General features: G+C 45.0%; 1 protein-coding gene across 1 annotated transcript in view; it reads left to right on the top strand.

Moving 5' to 3' along the window:
• The window catches only part of LOC119964376 (calcium-activated chloride channel regulator 1-like), an 87,308-nt gene that overhangs the window by 54,395 nt on the left and 12,014 nt on the right, over positions 1–20,899 (top strand). The window contains exons 11-12 of the mRNA XM_038793769.1: positions 10,672–10,933; positions 16,984–17,151. Coding sequence (XP_038649697.1) covers positions 10,672–10,933; positions 16,984–17,151 — 430 coding nt within the window. The remainder of the gene's footprint in view (positions 1–10,671; positions 10,934–16,983; positions 17,152–20,899) is intronic.

The raw sequence follows: 20,899 nt of genomic DNA, 5'->3' as shown, positions 1-20,899 counted from the left end.
ACTAAACGCATTCAAATGGTCATTGGACAGGCATATGGACGATAAGGGAATAGTGTAGAGGGACTTTAGAGTGGTTTCACAGGTTGGTGCAACATCGATGGCCGAAGGGCCTGTACTGCGCTGTAATGTTCTATGTTCTCTGTTCTAAGGTCGGGCATTGGGAAATGTTCATTCAATCTGAATGTCAGCCTTGGGACTTAACCTATGGTGGCATCCTGAGTTCACCTGACTCTTGAGCATGCATATTTCTAGCAATATAGAACATACAGTGCAGAAGGAGGCCATTCAGCCCATCGAGTCTGCACCGACCAACTTAAGCCGTCACTTCCACCCCATCCCTGTAACCCAATAACCCCTCCGAACCTTTTTGGTCACTAAGGGCAATTTATCATGGCCAATCCACCTAACCTGCACATCTTTGGACTGTGGGAGGAAACCGGAGCACCCGGAGGAAACCCACGCAGACACGGGGAGAAGGTGCAGACTCCGCACAGACAGTGACCCAGCGGGGAATCGAACCTGGGACCCTGGCGCTATGAAGCCACAGTGCTATCCACTTGTGCTACCATGCTGCCCAAATGATCCCTGTTGAAATGCTAGAAGCAGAGGACACAATCTCAGACGAAAGGGATGATTCTTTAGAACAGAGCTGAGGAGGAATTTCTTCAGCCAGAGGGTGGTGAATCAGTGGAACTCTTTGCCGCAGAACGCTGTGGAGTGTCTTTAAGACAGAGATAGAAAGGTTCTTGATTGATAAGGGGATCCGGGTTATGGGGAGAAGGCAGGAGAATGGGGATGAGAAACATATCAGCCATGATTGAATGGCGGAGCAGATTCGATGGGCCGAATGGCCTAATTCTGCTCCTACGTCTTATGATCTTATGGTCTGATGCCTAGATAGCAAATGAAAAGACAGAGACAGTCAGTCCCGTAAACGTGTTGTGCCATTTCAATAAACTATGGCTGACCTGTATCTTAACTCCATTTACTCAGCTTGATTCCATACCCCTCGAATTCCTTGCTTCCCAAAAATCAAACAATCTTAGTTTTGAAAGTTTACTTTGACTCCAAGCCCCAGAGAACTCCAGGATTCAGTTACCGCTTGTTAAAGAAGGGGGTTTCACCCCTATATGACTGATCTCCTTTGTTCTAGATGCTCACAGTGGAGGAAATAGTTTATCCACAAGATCAAATTCTTTAATTGTCTTAAACACCCCAAATAGATCACCCGAATCTTCCATACTCAAATAAATACTACCTTAACCTTTGTAACCTTTCCTCATGTGTTAATTGTTTTAGCTGCGGGCACATTATGGAGAATCTGTACTTGTACCTTCACCAAGACCATTAAGTCATTCCTGATGTTTGATTCTCAGAACTAAACAAAGTGCTCCAGATGTGGTCTACCCAGAGCGCTAAACAACTGTGCCACAGCGTCTACTGCATTGTCTCATCCCTTTGAGGTGATGGCTCATTTACTACAAGACCATAAGACATAGGAGCAGAATTAGGCCACCCAGCCCATCAAGTCGTCTCCGCCATTCAATCATGGCTGACATTTTAATCATCCCCGTTCTCCTGTCTTTTCCCCATAACCCTGATCCCCTTATCAATCAAGAACCCATCTATCTCTGTCCTAAAGGCACTCAGTGATTTGGCCTCCACAGCGTTCTGCTGCAAAGAGTTCCACAGATTCACCACCCACTGGCTGCAGAAATTCCTCCTGATCGGGAGGCCGGTGCCAAGCATGTGACCTGATTGTTTCATCCAATCCCAGAATCTGCTACTTTTAAACCATTTGAGTTTATGTCCTCTGGTTCTAGTTTTTCCTACAAGTGGAAACATCCTCTCCACATTCACTCTATCCAGGCCTTGCAGTATCCTGTAAGTTTCAATAAGATCCCCCCATATCCTTCGAAACTCCAATGTGTACAGAACCAGAGTCCCCAACCGTTCCTCTTAAAATAAGCTCTTCACTCCAGGGATCATTCTTATCAACCTCCTCTGGACCGTTTCCAAGGCCAGTGCATCCTTCCTTAGAAGTGGGGCCCAAAACTGCTCACAATACTCCAAATGGGGTCTGAGCCTTATACAACCTCAGAAGTACATTCCTGCTCTTGTATTCTAGCCCTCTCGACATGAATGCCAACATTGCATTTGCCTTTCTAACTGCCAATTGAACCTGTATGTTAACTTTAAGAGAATCTTGAACAAGGACTCCCAAGTCCCTTTGTGCATCTAATTTCCTAAGCATTTCCCCATTTAGAAAACAGTTTATGTCTCCATTTCTCCTTCCAAAATGCATAACCTCACACTTTTTGACATTGTATTATGGTCTTATCTGCCACTTTATTGCCCACTCTCCTCTACGCTGTCCAAGTCCTTCTGCAGCCCCCCTGCTTCCTCAATTCTACCTGTCCATCTACATATCTTTGTTTCATCTGCAAACCTAGCAAAAGCGCCTTCAGTTCCTTCTTCCAGATCATTAATGTTGATGTAGGAACGGTTTCACGACCTGTGAATTGAGTCAGCTTCCACGTGGGGTTATTCCCTGTGGCTCATCTCAGTACAGAGATGAAAGAAACATCACAACCTAGACAAGACGGCTATTTAATCAAGCTTGTTTTGTGTATGAGGAGAACAGACTGGATATCGGCCAAGATCTGTTCTGCTGATCAAAGACCCGAACACAGTAATTATACAATGTTCAATAATCAATAGCCCCCCCAGTTGCACGCGATCCAATCCCAGAATTTGCTACTTTTAAACTTATCCAATCGAATTGCAAGCAGTGTTTAAACTTCACCCATTAGAATCGCAAGCAGCGCATGATTGATCATCATCCTGACAGCTGCTTACAATCTCAGCAGTTTGCTGACTGTTTGTGAGAAACAGAATAACAGAACCAGCACCCTGAATTGTTTCACAAAGACAAGATGTCAGAAGTAATGTGCTTTTGGTCAAGTTAGCTATCCTAAATCCCATTTGATTACTTATTACTGGTACAAAAGGTGAGGTCACACGGGATCAGGTGGTGAGCTGGCAAGGTGAATACAGAACTGGCCTGGTTCATAGAAGGCAGAGAGTAACAATGGTATGGTGCTTTTCTAATTGGGGGGCTGTGACTAGTGGTGTTCCGCAGGGATCAGTGCTGGGACCTTTGCTGTTTGTAGTATATATAAATGATTTGGAGGAAAATGTAACTGGTCTTATTAGTAAGTTTGTAGATGACGCAAAGGTTGGTGGAATTGCGGATAGCGATGGGGACTGTCAGAGGATACAGCAGGAGTTAGATCATTTGGAGACTTGGGCGGAGAGATGGTAGATGGAGTTTAATCCGGATAAATATGAGGTGATGCATTTTGGAAGGTCTAATACAGGTAGGGAATATACAGTGGATGGTAGAACCCTCAAGAGTATTGACAGTCAGAGAGATCCTGGTGTACAGATCCACAGGTCACTGAAAGGGGCAACACAGGTGGAGAAGGTAGTCAAGAAGGCGTACAGCATGCTTGCCTTCATTGGCCAGGGCGTTGAGTATAAGAATTGGCAAGTCATGTTGCAGCTATATAGAACCTTAGTTCGACCACACTTGGAGTATAGTGTTCGATTCTGGTCGCCACACTACCAGAAGGATGTGGAGGCTTTAGAGAGGGTGCAGAAGGGATTTACCAGGATGTTGCCTGGTATGGAGGGCATTAGCTATGAGAAGAGGTTGAATAAACTCGGTTTGTTCTCACTGGAACAACGGAGGTTGAGGGGCGACCTGATAGAGGTCTACAAAATTATGAGGGGCATAGACAGAGTGGATCATCAGAGGCTTTTCCCCAGGGTAGAGGGGTTAATTAATAGGGGGCATAGGTTTAATGTGCGAGGGGCAAGGTTTAGAGTAGATGTACGAGGCAAGGTTTTTACACAGAGGGTAGTGGGTGTCTCAAACTCGCTGTCGGAGGAGGTGGTGGAAGCAGGGACGATAGTGACAATTAAGGGGAATCTTGACAAATACATGAATAGGATGGGAATAGAGGGATACGGACCCAGGAAGTGTAGAAGATTGTAGTTTAGTCGGGCAGCATGGTCGGCAAGGGCTTGGGGGGCCGAAGGGCCTGTTCCTGTGTTGTACTTTTCTTTGTTCTTTGTTTGCTGTGTCCTAAAAATACATGTTTAATGGTTAATAATTATTACTCAGTCCTATAATGCATCTCAATCATCAGTAAAATAACTTATGTAAAACTATTCTAGTGGCATGCTAACGTTTCAGTTGTAAGAGGTATCATTAGGAGGCGAAAGAGGCCGGTGTGCTGGCCTTTGCGTCCCTAGTAGCCCGGCGAAGGATCTTGCTACAATGGAAGGATGCGAGGCCCCCAAGCGTGGAGACCTGGATCAATGACATGGCGGGTTTCATTAAGCTAGAGAAGGTCAAATTCGCCCTGAGAGGGTCGGTACAAGGGTTCTTTAGGCGGTGGCAGCCTTTTCTCGACTTTCTGGCTCAACGATAGGGTACAGGGACAGTAGCAGCAGCAACCCGGGGAGGGAAAAGGGGAGGGAAAAGGGGGGGGGCCGACAATGACTATGTTTGTTTATTTAATTTTAATATTTTTTTAAGTTCTTTTGTTGTTCATTAGGGTTGGGGGGGTGGGGGGATGTGATACATGCGCCGATACGGTCTGGGGGTGTCACAGTTATTATGGGTTATTTTGTTGCATTTCATTGTTTGTCGTTATTTTTATATTTTCTGTAAAAAATTCCAATAAAAATTATATTAAAAAAAAAGAAATCGTAAGAGGTATCATTGCAGAATCACCCTCCCCCCCACCTTCAAATGTATATTGTGAAAAGTTGTGGTCCCAGCACAGACCCCTGAGGCACACCACTAGTCACTGGCTGCCAGCTTTATCCCCACTGTCTGCCTTCTGCTAGTCAGCCAATCCACTATCCATGCCAGGATCTTATCCTTAACACATGGGCTCTTAACTTATTGGATAATCTTTCATGTGGCACCTTGTCAAAGACCTTCTGGAAATTTAAATAAATCATGTCCGCTGGTTCTCCTTTGTCTAACTGCCTTGTTACCTCCTCAAAGAACTCTAACAGATTTGGCAGACATGACCTCCCCTTGACGAAGCTGTGCTGACTCAGTCCTATTTTACCATACACTTCCAAGTACTTTGTGATCTCACCTTTAATGAGGGACTCTAAAATCTACCAATGACCTAAGTCAGGCTAACCGGTGTATAATTTCCCATCTTCTGCCTCCCTCCCTTCTTAAACAGCGGTGGTACATTAGCCACTTTCCAGTCCTCTGGGACCCTTCCTGCCTCCAGTGTTTCCTGAAAGAATACCACCAATGCCGCTACAATCTCCTCACCAACTCCTTCACAACCCTGGGGTGTAGTCCAGCTGGTCCAGGTGATTTATCCACCTTCAGACCTTTCTGTTTCCCCAGAACCTCTCCTTAGCGATGGTCACTGCACTCACCTCTACCCTGATTCTCCTGGAGCTTCGCCATCCCACTGGACACCAGTGAAGACTGAGTCAAAGTTACTATTCAGTTTGTCTATCATTTCTTTGTTTCCTATTATTACTTCTCCAGCCTCATTTTGCAGTGGTCCCATGTCTATTGTTGCCTCTCTCTTATCTTTTATATATTGAAAAAAAACTCTTATCTTCTTTTATATTATTAGCTACCTTCTTCTCCTGCCTTACTGTTTATTTAGTTGTCCTCTGCTGGCTTTTAAAAGCTTCCCAATATTCTGGCTTCCCACTAATTCTCGCCACTTTGTACGCTTTTTCTTTTGCTTTTATGCTGTCCTTGACTTCCCTCATCAGCCATGGATGCCTCATCCTCCCTTTGGCATGTTTCCTCCTCCTTGGGATGAATTTCTGTTGTGCCTCCCGAATAACCACCCAAAACTCCTGCCATTGTTGTTCCACTGTCTTCCCTGCCCGGCTCCCTTTCCAATCAACTCTGGCCAGCTCCTCCCTCATGTCTTTGTAGTTACCCTTATTTAATTGTAATAACATTACATTTGATTCCAGCTTCTCCCTCTCAAACTGCAGGGTAAATTCTATCATATTGTGGTCACTGCTCCTTAAGTTCCTTAAGTTCCCTAATCAAGTCTGCCTCATTACACATCACCAAATCCAGAATTGCCTGATCCCTAGTAGGCTCTGTCACAAGCTGCTCCGAAAAAACATCTCTTAGATATTCCACAATTCTTTTTCTTATGATCCACTACCAACCTGATTTTCGCAGTCCACCAGCATATTGAAGTCACCCATGATTATTGTATTATTGCTTTTCTCATATGCCTTTTTCAGATATATTTTCGGCCCACATCCTGACTACGGCTAGGGGGCCTGTACAGAACCTCCATCAGGGCCTTTTTACCTTTCCGATTCGTCATCTCTACTCACACAGATTCTATGCCTTCTGATCCTATATTGCGTCTTGCTATCGATTTAACTTCATTCCTTATTAACAATGCAACCCCACCCTCTCTGCCCATCTGCCTGTCCTTTCGATGGGACACATAATCTTGGATATTTAGATACCAGCCCTGATCCCCTTGCAGCCACGTCTCTGTGATGCACACAGGGGGATGGGAACCAGATTAGGAAGTTAGAGGTCAGTAAAGAAGCAGCAACTAAAGCCAGTAAGATACTGGATGTGACTAAGGGGAAGAGTAGACAAGGAAGAGATGATGATCGCAAAGGGACATGTGGTCTGGGGTGCATTTGTTTTAAATGCGAGAAGTGTAGCAGGTAAGGCAGATGAATTTAGGGCTTGGATTAGTACCTGGGAATATGATGTTATTGGTATTGCTGAGACTTGGTTGAGGGATGGGCAAGACTGACAACTAAATATCCCAGGGTATAGATGCTTCAGGAGGGATAGAGAGGGAGGTAAAAGGGGTGGAGGAGTTGCATTACTGGTCAGAGATGATATCACAGCTGTGATTAAGGAGGGCACAATGGAGGATTCGAGCACTGAGGCAATATGGATAGACCTAAGAAATAGGAAGGGTGCAGTACTTTGTTGGGACTTTACTATAGGCCTCCTAAAAGTGAGCGTGAAGTAGAGGTACAAATATGTAGACAGATTATAGAACAATGTAGGAGCAATAGGGTGGTTGTGATGGGAGATTTTAACTTCCCTAACATTGAATGGGACTCATGTAGTGTTGGAGGCGTAGATGGAGCAGAATTTGTAAGGAGCATCCAGGAGAGTTTTTTTTAAGAGTAGTATGTAAATAGTCCAACTCGGGAAGGGGCCATACTGGACCTGGTATTCGGGAATGATCCCGGCCAGGTAGTTGACGTTTCAGTCGGCGATTACTTTGGGAATAGCAATCACAATTCCATACTCATGGACAAAGACGAGAGTGGTCCTAAAGGAAGAGTGCTAAATTGGGGAAAGGCCAACTATAACAAAATTCGGCAGGAGCTTGGGAATGTGGATTGTGGGCAGTTGTTTAAGGGTAAATCCACATTTGAAATGTGGGAGTCTTTTAAGGAAAGGTTGATTAGAGTGCAGGACAGACATGTTCCTGTGAAAATGAGAGATAGAAATGGCAAGATTAGGGAACTATGGATGACGGGTGGAATTATGAGACTAGCGAAGATGAAAAAGGAAGCATACATAAGATCGAGGCGACTCAAAACTGATGAAGCTTTGTAGGAATATCGGGGAAGTAGGACAAATCTCAAACGTACAATAAAGACGGCTAAAAGGGGTCATGAAATATCTTTGGCTAACAGGGTTAAGGAAAATCCCAAAGCCTTTTATTTGTATATAAGGAGCAAGAGGATAACTAGAGAAAGGATTGGCCCACTCAAAGACAAAAGAGGGAATTTATGCGTGGAGTCAGAGGAAATGAGTGAGCTTCTTAATGAGTACTTTGCATTGGTATTCACCAAGGAGAGGGACATGATGGATGTTGAGGCTAGGGATGGATGTTTAAATACTCTAGGTAATGTCGGCATAAGGAAGGGGGAGGTTTTGGGTATTCTAAAAGGAATTAAGGTGGACAAGTCTCCAGGACCGGGTGGAATCTATCCCAGGTTACTGAGGGAAGCGAGGGACAAAATAGCTGGGGCCTTAACAGATATCTTTGCAGCATCCTTGAGCACGGGTGAGGTCCCGAAGGACTGGAGAATTGCTAATGTTGTCCCTTTGTTTAAGAAGGGTAGCAGGGATAATCCAGGGAATTATAGACCTGTGATCTTGACGTCAGTGGTAGGCAAACTCTTGGAGAAGATACTGAGGGATAGGATCTATTCACATTTGGAAGAAAATAGACTTATCAGTGATAGGCAGCATGGTTTTGTCCAGGGAAGGTCATGTCTTACAAACCTAATAGAATTCTTTGAGGAAGTGACAAAGTTAATTGATGAAGGAAGGACTGTAGATGTCATATACATGGACTTCAGTAAAGCATTTGATAAAGTTTCCAATGGCAGGTTGATGGAAAAAGTGAAGTCGTATGGGTTTCAGGGTGTACTAGCTGGATGGATAAAGAACTGGCTGGGCAACAGGAGACAGAGAGTAGTAGTGGAAGGGAGTGTCTCAAAATGGAGAAAGGTGACTAGTGGTGTTCCACAGGGATCCGTGCTTGGACCACTGTTGTTTGTGATATACATAAATGATCTGGACGAAGGTACAAGTGGTCTGATTAGCAAGTTTGCAGATGGTACTAAGGTTGGTGGAGTTGCAGATAGCGAGGCGGACTGTCAGAGAATACAGCAAAATATAGATAGATTGGAGAGTTGGGCCGAGAAATGGCAGATGGAATTCAATCCAGGAAATGCGAGGTGATGAATTTTGGAAGATCTAACTCAAGAGCAGACTATATGGTCAATGGAAGAGTCCTGGGGAAAATTGTTGTACAGAGAGATCTGGGAGTTCAGGTCCATTGTACCCTGAAGGTGGCAACGTAGGTCGATAGAGTGGTCAAGAAGGCATACAGCATGCTTGCCTTCATCGGACGGGGTATTGAGTACAAGAGTCGGCAAGTCATGTTACAGTTGTATTGGACTTTGATTCGGCCACATTTGGAATATTGCGTGCAGTTCTGGTAGCCACATTACCAGAAGGATGTGGATGCTTTAGAGAGAGTGCAGAGGAGGTTCACCAGGATGTTGCCTGGTATGGAGGGTGCTAGCTATGAAGAAAGGTTGAGTAGATTAGGATTGTTTTCATTGGCAAGACGGAGGTTGAGGGGAGACCTGATTGAGGTCAAAAAATTATGAGAGGTATGGACAGGGTGGATAGCAACAAGCTTTTTCCAAGAGTAGGGGTGTCAATTACAAGGTGTCACGATTTCAAGGTGAGAGGGGAAAATTTTAAGGGAGATGTGCGTGGAAAGTTTTTTATGCAGATGGTGGTGGGTGCCTGGAACGCTTTGCCAGCGGAGGTGGTAGAGGCGGGTACGATAGCATCATTTAAGATGCATCTGGGCAGATATATGAACGGGTGGGGAACAGAGAGAAGTAGACCTTGGAAAATAGGCAACAGGTTAAGATAAAGGATTTCGATCAGCGCAGGCTGGGAGGGCCGAAGGGCCTGTTCCTGTGCTGTAATTTTTTTTGTTCTTTGTTCTTATACCGGCCTATTTCAATGTGTGCAACAAATTTATTTACCTTGTTCTGTATACTGCGCGCATTTAGGTACAACACCCTCAGTCCTGCATTGACGACATCCCTTCTCACGCAAGTCACCTTTTTTGACCTGCCTGAGGTTAGATTCCTGCCACCTTCTGTACTCCCTGTTCTATTACGTGGTCTGGAAACTTGATTATCTCTCCTGAGCCCTCGGGTCCTTTAACTAGTTGAAAGTCCTCATCGTTAACCTGCACTTCTACTCTCTTCTTTAACTTTGATCTTTGAATTCTCCATACAACTGAACTAACCCTAACCATCCCCCCTTGTATCTTCCACTCAATTTTTATGATTTCTGTAGATGAATCCACAGTTTCTTGCCAACAGTCTGATCTATCTTTCTTAGGTATAATGTGGAGGACTGAACATTTACCCATGTTGAACTCCACCTGTCACAGTTTTGTTCACACATTTGATCTATCAAATGACCCTTCTTTCCACTCTAATCTGCACTATTTACTTTGCCTCCACTGTCTTAGCCCATATCAGCTCAGTAGGTACAAACCAGAAATCGCATTTGGGAAATTCCTGGACTGAAATGAACCACTCCAGGATGCACTTACAACAGTTCAACCAGGCCAAGGGAACACCTCCTCCCCAACACAAGAGCTCTACTGGCGAGGGACGCAAGGACTCCTTCAGCCTCATGGGCGGCACAGTAGCGCAGTGGTTAGCACAGTTGTTTCACAGTGGCAGGGTCCCGGGTTCGATTCCCGACTTGGGTCACTGTCTATGCGGAGACTGCATGTTCTCCCTGTGTCTGCGTGGGTTTCCTCCGGGTGCTCCGGTTTCCTCCAACAAGTCCCGAAAGACGTGCTTGTTAGGTGAATTGGACACTCTGAATTCTCCCTCTGTGTACCCAAACAGGCACCAGAGTGTGCCGACCAAGGGATTTTCACAGTAATTCATTCCAGTGTTAATATAAGCCTACTTGTGCTGCCCAAAAAAACATTGAAAAGTTTAGGGAACTCCTATTTGTCCTACAATTAACAATGAATATTTGTTTCCCAGGTAGGACATTGGATGTACAGCATCCTGAATCCTGGTAGCGACCAGATCATAACAATCATAGTAACTTCCCGAGCAGCAGATGAGAAGATTCCCCCGTTAACAGTCAATATGCTTGTCAGTGAAAAGGATTCGTACGGCGGAAGGACAATCTATGCAGAAATCAGTCAGGGATTTTCACCAGTCATGTTTGCAAATGTGACAGCCATTATTGAACGTCCCACTGGTCGTCCAATTGAAGAGCGCCTTTCTGATGATGGCACAGGTAGGATACACAATGTAACCCTGTTAAATCAAACATATACTGAAATTGTAAATATTGGAAATGTGGATTTTGTGCCAATTTTAGCTTCTGTTACATCAAATACATTCCAAAAAAAGGACTGTAGGGACTTGGACCCTATACTAAACACCAGAGTAAGAAAATTATGGTTGGGGAATAACCTTACCCACAAAAAAGGATAATCACTTATTTTGGAATGCAAGCTATTGAGTTGTATTATACAAATCTAATGTCACTAGTCAAGGCATGGTCGTGGATCCTTGGCCACCTGGGGTCTTTTCTTATTGGTTTTTACCCTTATCTCTTGAGACAGGTCTTCTTCAAGGTTTAAACTTAGTCAACCTAATTATAACATACTTGCAAACCCTTTTTCAGCATTAAAAATTCAGCTCTAAGTTCCCAGCCTACCTTAACTGCTGAAGCTGCATGTTTTACAGCTACTCGCGAAGTGTTTTACTCTCTCTCTCTCTCTTTCTAGCTGAAAGCAACTTCCTGCGAAAGATTGTTCACCTTTTTCTTGAGGCAATCACTTTAGCTCTAAAATTGGACACATACATAGATAGATACATAAAAGATAGGAGCAGGAGGAGGCCTTTTGACCCTTCAAGCCCGCTCCGCCATTCATCACGATCATGGCTGATCATCCAACACAATAGCCTAATCCTGCCTTCTCTCCATAGCCTTTGATCCCATTCTCCCCAAGTGCTCTATCCAGCTGCCTCTTGAATATATTCAATGTTTTAGCATAAACTATTTCCTGTGGTAATGAATTCCAAAGGCTCACCACTCTTTGAGTGAAGAAATGTCTCCTTATCTCTGTCCGAAATGGTTTACCCTGAATCCTCAGACTGTGACCCCTGGTTCTGGACACACCCACCATTGGGAACATATTCTCTGGTATCTACCCTGTCTAGTCCCGTTAGAATTTTATAAGTCTCTATGAGATCACCCCTCATTCTTCCGAACTGCAGCGAGAACAATCCAAACCTAGCCAATCTCTCCTCATATGACAGTCCTGCCATTCCTGGAATTAGTCTGGTAAACCTTCGCTTCACTCCCTCATAGAATCATAGAATTTACAGTACAGAAGGAGGCCATTCGGCCCAACGAATCTGCACTGGCTCTTACAAAGAGCACCTGACTGAACCCCACATACCTATCCTATCCCAGTAACCCCCACTTAACACTTTTTGGATACTAAGGACAATTTAGCATGGCCAATCCACCGAACCTGCACATCTTTGGACTGTGGTAGGAAACCGCAGCGCTCAGAGCAAACGCATGCAGACACGGGGAGAACATGCAGACTCCACACAGACAGTGACCCAGCCGGGAATCGAACCTGGGATCCTGGAGACGTGACCTACCCTCCAACCTGCAGGGACAGTTCCAGAGTCTATAGAATCCTGGAAGATGACCACCACTATTTCCAGAGCCACCTCCTTCAGCACTCTGGGATGCAGATTCTCAGGCTCTGGGGATTTATCCAACTTCAATCCCATCAATTTTCCCAGCACCTTTTCTCTACTAATGTTGATCTTCCTCAGTTCTTCCCTCTCACTAAACCTTTCATTCTCCAACATTTCTGGTATCTGATTTGTGTCCTCTTTTGTGAAGACAGAACCAAAGTATGTATTCAATTTCTCAGCCATTTCTTTGTCCTTTATTATGCATTCCCCTGTTTCTGTCTGTAGGGGGCCTACATTTCTCTGTACCAATCTCTTTCTCTTCACATAACTAAATAAACTCTTAGTGTCAGTCTTTATGTTCCATGTAAGCTTACTTTTGCACTATATTTTCCCCTTTTTAATCAATCCCTTTGTCCTTCTTTGCTGAATTCTAAACTGCTCCCAATCCTCAGACTTATTATTTTTCTTGGCCAATCTGTATGCTTTTTCCTTGGATCGGATACTATTTCTAACTTCCTTTGTAAGCCATAAATTGGCCCTCTTACTCACTTTGATTTTGTGCCAGACAGGAATGAACAGTTGCTGTACTTCCTCCATGCATTCCTTGAATGTTTGCCAATGTCTATCCACTGCCATCCCTTTAAGTAACTCTCCCCATTCTATCAAGGCAACTCATGCTTCATATCTTCATAGTTCCTTTATTAAGATTCAGCACCCTAGCCTCCGAATTAACTACTTCATTCTCCACCTTGATGAAAAATTCTAACATGTGTGGTCGCTCATACCCAAGGGGTCTCGTACAACCAGATTGGCAATGATACCCTTCTCATTACACAGTACCCAGTCTAAGATGGCCTGCTCTCTAGTTGGTTCCTCCACATATTGGTCAAGAAAACTATCCCGTATACACTCCAGGACTTCCTCCTCGGCGGGATTGTGGCTAATTTGATTTGCCCAATCTATGTGAAGATTAATCACCCATGATCACCGATATTCCCTTATTACATGCATTGCTAATTTTGCGTTTAATGTCATTCCCAACCTCACCAGCGCAGTTTAGGGTCTATATATGACACCCATGAGTGTTTTTTGCCCCTTGGTATTTCTCAACTCTACCCACACAGATTCAACATTGTCAGAGCTAATATCCTTTCTCACTATTTGAGTTTCCTCTTTAACCAGCAGTGCCACGCCACCACCTTTTCTTTTATGCCTGTGCTTCCAAAGTACTGAGAACCCTAGGACATTCAGTTCCCATCCCTGGTCACCCTGCAGCCCATGTCTCCGTAATCCCGTTTATAGCATACCTATTTATAACTATCTGTACTATTAGTTCATCCACTTTATTACAAATGCTCCATACATTAAGGCACAGAGCCTTTAAGTTTGTCTTTTTCACGTTGTTTGTCTTGTTCCTAATATTTTTCTCTATTACCCTGTTTGATTTTTGCCCTTGGTTTCTCCACCTATCACTTTTCTAATTCTCTTTTCGACCTTTTGCTTTTGTCCTTGCTCCATCTTTCTCTGACTCTTTGCGTAGGTTCCCATCCCCCTGACCTATTAGTTTAAACCCTCCCCAACTGCTCCCCCCCCCCCCCCCCCCCCCCCCCCCCCCCGAGGACATCAGTCCCAGTCCTGCCCAGGTGTAACCCGACTGGTTTGTACAGGTCCCATCTCCCCCAGAACCGGTCCCAATGCCCCAGGAATCTGAAACCCTCCCCCTGACACCATCCCTTCAGCCACGTATTCATCCTATGTATCCTGTCATTTCCACTCTGACTAGCACGTGGCACCAGTAGTAATCCTGAGATCACTACCTTTGAGGTCCGATTTCTTAACTTCCTTCCTAGCTCCCTGTATTCTGCTTTTAGGATCTCATCCCTTTTTTCCCTATGTTGTTTGTACCGATGTGTACCACGTTCACTGGCTGTTCACCCTCCCCCTCCAGAATGTCCTGGACCCGCTCCAAGACATCCTTTATCCTAGCACCAGGGAGGGAACATGCCATCCTGGAATCTTGTTTGCGGCCACAGAAACGCCTGTCTATTCCCCTTACAATTGAATCTCCTATAACTATTGCACTGTCAGACTTATTACCCCTCCCCTCTGCAGCAGAACCGACCATGGTGCCACAAGTTTAGCTTTTGCTGTTTTCCCCTGAGAGGCCATTCCCCTCAACAGTATCCAAAATGGTATATCTGTTCTGCAGGGGAATGGCCACAGGAGATTCCTGCACTGCCTGCCTCGCTCTCTTGCTCTGTCTGGTGGTCACCCATTCCCTTCTTGCCTGCGGAGTCTGAGCCTGTCGGGTGACCACCTCTCTATACGTGCCATACACAATACTCTCCGACTCACGGATGCTCCACAGTGTCTCCTGCCACGGCTCCAGCTCTGAAACTCAAACTTCCAGGAGCTGCAACTGGAGACACTTCCTGCACACATGCTAACCCCGGGGATTGGAACAGTCCCCAGCCTGCCACATGGAACAAGTGGAGCAAACCACGACTTGGAGCTGTCCTGACATGATTTGTTCCTTTAAATTAAACTTTTGAAAGATGCTTTTGTGTTAGATTATATTCAAAGTCTCCTATACTATTTAATTAGCTGTTTTTTAAACTGAATATTTACCCCTCTTGATCTGACATTAAATTAAATAGTTATTTAAATCAAATTAAAAATAGTTATTTACATCAACTTAAAAATAGTAATTTAAATCAAATTTAAAAATAATAATTCAAATCAACTTAAAAATAGTCATTCAAATCAAATTAAAACCAGTATTTAAATCAGTAACTCCACAGATATTCAAATCTGTAGCCCAGTCTGCCTTTCAGCCAATCAGGTCACAGTCTCCTGTGACATCACTTTGCCGCTTTCTTTTCAATTTTGAAACAAACAAATGTCTTTCCAATGGGAGTGTCCCTCGCAGATCCGGATATCTCCGCTCAGCCCTGAGCCTGGTGCTGCCTTTATCTCCTGGCCCAGTATGAGTGTCCCTTGCAGGTCCTGCAGTCTCTGCTCCCAGAAGGTGAGTGAAGGTCCCAGCTTGGTGCTGCCTTTATCTCCTGGCCTAGTAGGAGTGTCCCCCGCAGATCTGTCTGTCTCCACTCCCGGAAAGTAATTAGAATATTGATTTTTCCTGCAAACTACAAACCTGTGACTATCACAGAAGGTGGTGGTGTAGTGGTATTGTCACTGGACTAGTAATCCAGAGACCCAGGGTAATGCTCTGGGGTCCCAGGTTCAAATTCCGCCAGGGCAGATGATCAAATCTGAATACAACAAAAATATGGAATTAAAAGTCTAATGATGACCCTGAAACCATTGTCGATTGTGGTAAAAACCCATCTGGTTCACTAATGTCCTTCAGGGAAGGAAATCTGCCATCCTTACCTGGTCTACATGTGATTCCAGAACCACAGAAATGTGGCTGACTCTTAACTGCACCTCCCCTTCCCCTGAAATGGCCCAGTGAGCCACTCAACAGCAATTAGGGATGGGCCACAAATGCTGACCCAGTCAGCGACGCCTACATCCAAAGAATTAATTTAAAAAAGTCACTTCTGGATTCTTACAGGAATCCCTAACGTTTGATAATTACCCGTGGACTGGTAGTGTTTCGAATAAATGCCAGCGCCTGCCATGTAATAATTCCTGAACGTCTCTCCCATCAAGTGTTTTAGGACTCCCCCCCGGCAAGACCCCTGATACGTGACCTATTTTTATACCCTTTTCGCAAGTAGCTTTTGCAACATTCAGCCCAAGTCACCACAACTAATAACTTCTAAACAAATGTTTGCTATTGAAAAAGTGCTTCCGGCTTTCCAAAACAACCTAACCTGAGCTTGTACCCAACACTTACAATCCTTGACCAACAAATAGGAAGTGTGCTTTGGTTTTCCTACAATAAACTAACATCACCTTCTACTTTTATTTACAATTCTAGCCCTTAGGGCATCCTTGTAGCCAATCAGCATCGTGGTTTTGGCTTCTGCTTGCTGCTAATGCTAGATTCACTCGAGCCCAAATGTGCAAATGTTCCCCAACAATATTTCAATGCATTATTTCTTAAAGCTACATTACAGTATTTTGACACTTAAAGAGAAGCCAACTTAAAGACTTCTTCACAAAATTCCAGTAATTCATATCATTATTCAGGTTATACATCATTAAGCTTAGATATAGTACAGACAGACTTCCTTTAAGAATGTAAGAGTGGCTGCAGCACTGTTTGACTCTCTGCTGAACATAGAGGCAGTGCAGCAGGCACTCGCTCCGGTGTTCTGTGTGTAACTGAGGTGACAGCACAAGATTTACGTGTTGCCTACCTTCACCAAACCTGACACGGGCAAGTCACGAATTGTGACTACTGTGGCCGGAAAATGGCACAACCCAATTATTAGTCTTAAGATTGTTATTTACATCAATAAATTGTGCAATTTGTACAGGATCAATATGTTACAATCACAGTAATTCATCAGTGAAATATGCATGTTAGGATTTGAAATGAGCTCTTCCCTGATCATCCTATTTTGCACTTGTCATCAATGAATGAACCCAAGTACAGTATTGTTATTCCATGCTCCTCTTAGTGTCCAGATGTTTACCCTTTCCTGCCTGTAGGGGCTGATGTCGTCAAGAATGATGGTATCTACACCAAGAAGTTCTTTAAGTTTTCTGGATATGGAAGATACAACTTTAAAGTGCGTGTAGAGGGAAAGGAAGGAGCTACAAAGAAGGCAATCCGAACAGGGGCACGTGCCTTTTACATACCAGGGTACACAGAAAATGGTAAAATGCCAAAGAAGATTGTGCAGAAAGCCAATTGCAGTGGTCTATGATTTTATACCATGATGAACTATTGAGGTGTAATTTCTCCGTATGCATTGTGTGCTGTCAGTCGTAGCTGCAGCTGGGAAGATATTTTATATAATGCATAAAGCTTCTCGTAATTAATTGCAGGAAATCATACAGATCCTAACAACCCATTTTAAGCCCGGAGTTAAATAATGGCGTTGGCTAGTGCTGGAATGGAAGGTTCACTCTGATGTGTATTTCTTTCTTACTGCATAGCAATCTGTCGCCATCTGATATCTCAAATAGCAGCTAACATTGTCCACTTTCTGAGCATAATCTGTTCATGCAAATATGCACTTGTAAAGACTTCCTGCCTGTTTCAAAGGCACACGGTGTGTGATCAAAGACCCAGTATTGGGAAAGCCTGGCCTGCTTGGAATCATCGCCCACCCCAGCTCTTGCTGCTAACCCCCATCATCCCCTTCCTTGAGACCCCCCCCAGCCTGCAAATCCTTCCCACCATCACTCACCTGTACCTCTGTCCCTCCTCGATCTAGGCCTCGGCTGGGTGCATAAAGGCAGAAGCCACCTCCCACCCCGCAGTGCCAGTGCTGAGTTTAGAAAAGCAGCCCGCAGGGGGTGGTTGTCGCCCGCTGCTTCTGGTAACCTAAATGCCTGAGTGACACAAGGGTCACGATCTAATGGAAACGTTTGTGGGTGACATTTGTGGTGGGATTTGCTGGGAGTTTCCTGCCAGCTCTGGAGGAGAGTTTCCCACCGCTATCTAACCACACTTAGTTCACTTTTTTGGGCCCTGGGGAGTGGTCAAGCCCACGCTTGGAATTATTTGCATCACTGGGGAGCTGAACCCGCTGGCCAGACCGGCTCCTCAGAAATTGGGCCACCAATTTGAAAGGGTTCCCTGATCTCTAAGTGGGCTTGTGGGTCATCCCTCACACATGGGCAATGTTACTCCCTCACACAAATGGGCATTACCCCGTAACCACCAATTGATGGCATCTCGCTGTGGCGTTGTTGTGGGCTCTCCTTTTCAGGCCTTCTCATGCTCCCTTTCGGGCCCCACCCTTCATCTGCCCAACCTTTCAGATCCCCCTTCATACCCACTCTGCAACCCCCCACCCTACATACCCTCTGCACCCTCCTCTCGTGGGCACAGTCCCCCTTAGGCCCTGACCATTGGCAGTGCTGCCCTGGCACCCAGGCACTACCATCCTGGCACCTTGGAAGTGCTCCTACTGGCTTTGCGGTGCCACCTGGGCATTTTGGAGGTGCCTTGGTGGCAGTGCCAAAGTGTCAGCCTGGCAGTTCCAAGGTGCTCAGATTCCAGGGTGAGGGGCAGGGTGCCACCCTGCCATATCTGTGATCACCCAGGGGCCTCCAATAGCCCAGGACACTCCCCAGGTTCCGTGGCGCCTGGTCCACGTTTTTGTTGACCAGTGCTGAACAGCGCCTCATGGCTGCTTGCTGGGGGGGAGCCGGCAGGATATTTGGAGGCTGTTCGATAGGTGGTCTTTCCCGTTAATGGGATGGATATTGGCCTTAACTGGTGATTATCCTCGGCAAGGTCCGGATCGCGGCAATGGGAGCGGGCTGGTTAGGTCAGAAACCGATCGGCACCTGGCATGGTTCCAGGCGATCTAACCAGCTGGCTCGGATTCGTGCCGGTACGACATGGCCATGAGATCGCGCTCAAGATCCATTCTCGAAATGAGGTGTTGCAGGAATCTCAGCGGCCCTTCAGCCTCCAGCCAAAACCCCAGTCATCTCTCTAAGATTCCACACAACAATGCTAACCAAATGTTAAATAATTCGATACCATACCATTCAGGGTATTTTATTTCATAATCTATATATGTTAATCCTTGGACAGAGATAGCATTGTATGATCTTGATGTAATCCAGCAAATGTTGAACTGTAATGGATGGCAGCATCTCAGGAATCATAGCTGGTGTTGGGTTCTTTAATGTTAATAATTTTTAAAAAAAAATTTAGATTACCCAATTATTTTTTCCAATTAAGGAGCAATTTAGCGTGGCCAATCCACCTACTCTGCACATTTTTGGGTTGTGGGGATGAAACCCACGCAGACACGGGGAGAATGTACAAACGTCACACGGACAGTGACCCAGAGCCAGGATCGAACCTAGGACCTCAGCGCCGTGAGGCAGTTGTGCTAACCACTAGGCCACCGTGCTGCCCTTTTTAATGTTAATAATCAACACAATCCCAACAAAACATTTGCTGTAGAATAAAAATAATTTGCCTCACCAAAGCCATACTGCATTTTTCACCTGTGAACTATTTGGGAGGCTCATGTATTCTGTTCTTTATCAAGGATTAGAGCAAAAACAGCAAAATATTCCATATGACCATAAGAGGAGCAGAATTAGGCCATTCCGTCCATCGAATCTGCTCTGCCATTCGATCCTGGCTGATATGTTTCTCATCCCCTATAATAGTCATAGAGGTTTTACAGCATGAAAACAGGCCCTTTGGCCCAACTTGTCCATGCTGCCCTGTTTTTACCACTAAACTAGTCCCAATTGCCCGCATTTGGCCCATATCCCTCTATACGTGTCTTTCCCATATATGCTTATTTAAAAACAAAATTGTACCTGTCTCTACTCCTGTCTCTGGGCAGCTCGTTCCAGACACTCACCACCCTCTGTGTGAATTGCCCCTCTGGACCCTTTTGTATCTCTGCCCTCTCACTCTAAACCTATGCCCTCTAGTTTTAGACACCCCTTTCTTTGGGAAAAGATGTTGAATGTCTACCTTATCTATCCCTCTCATTATTTAAAAAAAAAACTTTAGAGTACCCAATTATTTCTTCCAATTAAGGGGCAATTTAGTGTGGCCAATTCACCTAACCTGCACATCTTTAGGGTTGTGGGGGCGAAACCCACGCAGACACGGGGAGAATGTGCAAACTCCACACGGACAGTGACCCAGGGCCGGGATTCGAACCCGGGTCCTCAGCGCCGTAGGCAGCAATGCTAACCACTGTGCCACCGTGCTGCCCACCCTCTCATTATTTTATAGACCTCTATAAGATCATCCCTAAGCCTCCAACACTCCAGGGTAAAAAGTCCCAGCCTATCCAGCCTCTCCTTACAACTTGAACAATCAAGTCCCAGCAGCATCCTGGTAAATCTTTTCTGCTCTCTTTCTAGTTTAATAATATCCTTTCTATAATAGGGTGACCAGAACTGTACACAGTATTCCAAGTGTGGCCTTACTAATGTTTTGTACAACTTCAGCAAGACCCACTCCTGTTTTCAATGTTCTGACCAATGAAACCAAGCATGCTGAATACCTTCTTCACCACCCTGTCCACCTGTGACTCCACTTTCAAGGAGCTATGAACCTGTACTCCTCGGTCTCTTTGTTCTATAACTCCCCCCAACTCCCTACAATTAATTGAGTAGGTCCTGCCCCAACAAAATGCATCACCTCACATTTATCTAAATTAAACTCCATCAGCCATTCATCGGCCCACTTGCCCAATTGATCAAGCTCCTGTTGCAACCCTAGATAACCTTCTTCACTGTGCCATCAAACTTACTAACCATGCCTCCTAAATTCTGATCCAGATCATTAATATAAATAACAAATAACAGTGGACCCAGCACTGATCCCTGAGGCACACGGCTGGTCACAGGCCTCCAGTTTGAAAAACAACCTTCGACAACCACCCTTTCTCTTCTGTCGTCATGCCAA

Source organism: Scyliorhinus canicula, chromosome 4 (assembly GCF_902713615.1).
Source record: "Scyliorhinus canicula chromosome 4, sScyCan1.1, whole genome shotgun sequence".
Classification (NCBI taxonomy): domain Eukaryota; kingdom Metazoa; phylum Chordata; class Chondrichthyes; order Carcharhiniformes; family Scyliorhinidae; genus Scyliorhinus; species Scyliorhinus canicula.
Note: the sequence above shows the minus strand (reverse complement) of the source record. Positions and strands in the feature narration are given on the sequence as shown.